The sequence below is a fragment of the Brassica napus genome, chromosome C1, assembly GCF_020379485.1.
Source record: "Brassica napus cultivar Da-Ae chromosome C1, Da-Ae, whole genome shotgun sequence".
NCBI classification, from domain to species: domain Eukaryota; kingdom Viridiplantae; phylum Streptophyta; class Magnoliopsida; order Brassicales; family Brassicaceae; genus Brassica; species Brassica napus.
In genome coordinates this window covers 19,875,464-19,878,272 of record NC_063444.1, presented here as the reverse complement: position 1 = coordinate 19,878,272, position 2,809 = coordinate 19,875,464, and the positions used below count along the sequence as shown (strand labels likewise).

Genomic DNA, 2,809 nt, shown 5'->3' with positions numbered 1-2,809 from the left:
CGGTTTCGAATGAATAAATCTTTGTTCATTCGTATTGTGCATCATCTCTCCGCAGAAGTAGAGTATTTTCATCAAACACAAGATGCACTCAGACGGTCTAGTCTATCACCTCTACAAATATGTATCGCAGCAATTCGTCAATTGGCATATGGTGGTGGGGCTGACACGGTTGACGAATATGTCCGACTTGCCGAAACAACAGATCGAAAATGTTTGCACGAATTTTCCGCCGGAATAATCCTCCTGTTTGGCGATGAATACCTAAGGCGTCCCACACCGGAGGATCTGGCCAGATTACTCCATATCAGAGAACAACGTGGATTTCCAGGGATGATTGGAAGCATCGACTGTATGCATTGGGAGTGGAAGAATTGTCCCACCCCTTGGAAAGGAATGTATTCACGAGGAACCAAAAAACCAACAATTGTCTTGGAGGCGGTGGCTTCATATGACCTCTGGATATGGCACGCCTTTTTTTGGAGCTCCAGGTACTATGAACGATCTTAATATTCTTGATCGATAGCCTTTTTTTTATGACATTATTAACGGAATAGCACCAGAAGTAAAGTTTAATGTCAACGGAACGGAGTACGATATGGCTTATTATATGACAGATGGTATTTATCCGAAATGGGCGACTTTTATTCAATCTATCAGACTACCACAAGGTCCAAAGAATTCATTATTTGCTAAAACCCAAGAAGCTGTTCGAAAAGATGTTGAACGTGCCTTTGGAGTCCTGCAAGCTAGATTATTCGTTGTCAAAACGTGCTTTTGAAATTCAAGAAAGAGAAGATGAGGATTCATTTTCCGTCAATATCACGCTTTTGAATCCAGAACTTCTCTTGGTTGAAACTCAAATTTGTATCCGGAACTTCTCTTGGTTGAAACTCAAATCTGTAGAGCTGTTTCCACTGTCTGCTGAACCTCCTAAACCATAATCCTCCGACTCAGACGGCTGCGTGTACGAATAATCCAATCTCATGGCCTGAGAATAATCAAAACAGAACACATTAGACAGAGAATATAATTTAAAAACAGAACATAGAACACAGGTCACAACACACATTAAACCGAAAATAATTCTTATAATTAAACACAAACGATAACTTGAAAGACTAACAATCATAATTTCACAACAGAACATAGAACACAAGTCATAGCTTCTCCTCCAACACTAGACGCATGACACAAACATAATAGATATTACACAACATAGACTCTTAGGATTTAAAAACTAGAATAATTCGGCCAACAGCATGTTCTTGACATTTTCTTCACTCTCGCTTGGCTCCTTCTTAGCAAGGAGAGTGTCTAAAATGGCCAGCTTCGAGAGCCTCTCCTTCTTCACCAAATCCTCCATCTTGAGCTCATGGACGCTCTTAAAGTCCTCGACAGCCATCCCCTTCCTAGAATTCCTTTTTGCTTTCGCAGCTTTGATACCTTCAGGACGGGGCTCTTCCTCACCAACTTTACTGCTTGATGCTTTGGAACCAACCTCACCAGTCTTTCTCTTCTCACCGCCAGACTTTGGAGTGTTCAGGCTCAGCCACTTCTGTTCGTATCTCAGAAGACACCATGCATGGTCCAAGGTGAACTTGGAGCCGTGATCCGCAAAGTAGATCTCATGAGCCTTCTTCACTAAGTCGTTGTCATTCTGACCGCTACTTTGAAGCCTCTCCGCAGCTGCGTATGCTGCACAATACTTGTTTGTATCCCCCATTGATTTTATGCCATCTCTGCTTACAATGCTCTCCATCTCTCTTCTCATGATGAGCTGCTGAAAAGTAATGTCCTACGCGTTTCCAGAAATTCCGTAATTTCGGTTCAGTGCCGACAACAACATCTTTTGATGTGTTTAGCCAGGCACTGATCAGGACCTCGTCATCAACAGGATTCCATTTCTTTCTCACCATCCGCTCCACTGGTGTCTTCACTGGTGGGTTATCAGGCTGGGATGGAGCTTCAGTCTGTTGTGAACTGAAAGGGGGAATTTGAGAGGCTCCAAGGTTGAGACTATAAGGAAAACTTTCATAAGGAAAGTTTCCCTGAGCATTATTTCCTGAAACGCTATGAAGGAAATCTACATAACCAGGGTACTGGCTACCTGGATTCATGGCAACAAGGACAGAGAAGAGATTGATACTACCACAAAGATTTTTTTTTCGGAAAAAATTAAGAAAGAAGATTTGGAGATACTAAAGCTCAACCATATTCTATCTGATTAAATAGGACAAACATAACCAGGTAATAACTCCATAACACCTAACCATTATCTACGTAAGTCTAATCAACACTTATTACAAAACTACAAGTACATAGCTATTAACTCTAGTTTACAATGTCAAAATCAAGTTTCGTTAACTACACTACAAGCAGGCCACGATATTTTAAAAGTTACTTCCTAACAGAACTACAAAACTATCAAGTTTCGTTAATGTTTTTATCAGAAATATAATACTTACTTCCTAACTGACCTAGAATATTGTTTTGAGACAAGTACTTCATATTGACGATTCTTTGTTTCTCAAGAAACTATAGCAACTAAACACACATTCAATACTATATTGACGATTCATTGTTCACAACACAGATTCAGAGGAGATACAACACAAAAACAAAACCCAATCATCCAAACAACAGACGGTTAGGTTCAGAGGACGTACTAAACGAAATCAGGACTGATTTAATCTAACATGCAGATTCGATTGTTGGTCTAAACTAAACCCAGATTTCGATTCAGATATAAACTATAAACAGATTCGATTTAAGGATTAAACACAACACAGATTCGAATTCGGGATCCTAA

At 40.0% G+C, this 2,809-nt stretch overlaps 1 protein-coding gene across 1 annotated transcript; it reads right to left on the bottom strand.

Moving 5' to 3' along the window:
• Positions 1 to 856: 856 nt before the first annotated feature.
• Positions 857 to 2,117, bottom strand: LOC106350819 (glutathione S-transferase T3-like). The gene is made up of 3 exons (XM_048743759.1): positions 1,748 to 2,117; positions 1,271 to 1,695; positions 857 to 988 (listed from the first exon to the last, which is right to left on the bottom strand). The coding sequence occupies exons 1-3, from the start codon at positions 2,115 to 2,117 to the stop codon at positions 857 to 859; spliced, it is 927 nt and encodes a 308-aa protein (XP_048599716.1).
• Between the last annotated feature and the right edge of the window lie 692 nt (positions 2,118 to 2,809).

Coding starts and splice junctions, on each gene's coding strand:
- LOC106350819 (XM_048743759.1), bottom strand. CDS start 2,117: ATGAATCCAGGTAGCCAGTACCCTGGTTATGTAGATTTCCTTCATAGC. Junction 1,696..1,747: donor GAAGAGAGATGGAGAGCATT/GTAAGCAGAGAT, acceptor AGTATTGTGCAG/CATACGCAGCTGCGGAGAGG. Junction 989..1,270: donor CAAGCGAGAGTGAAGAAAAT/GTCAAGAACATG, acceptor GATTATTCTCAG/GCCATGAGATTGGATTATTC.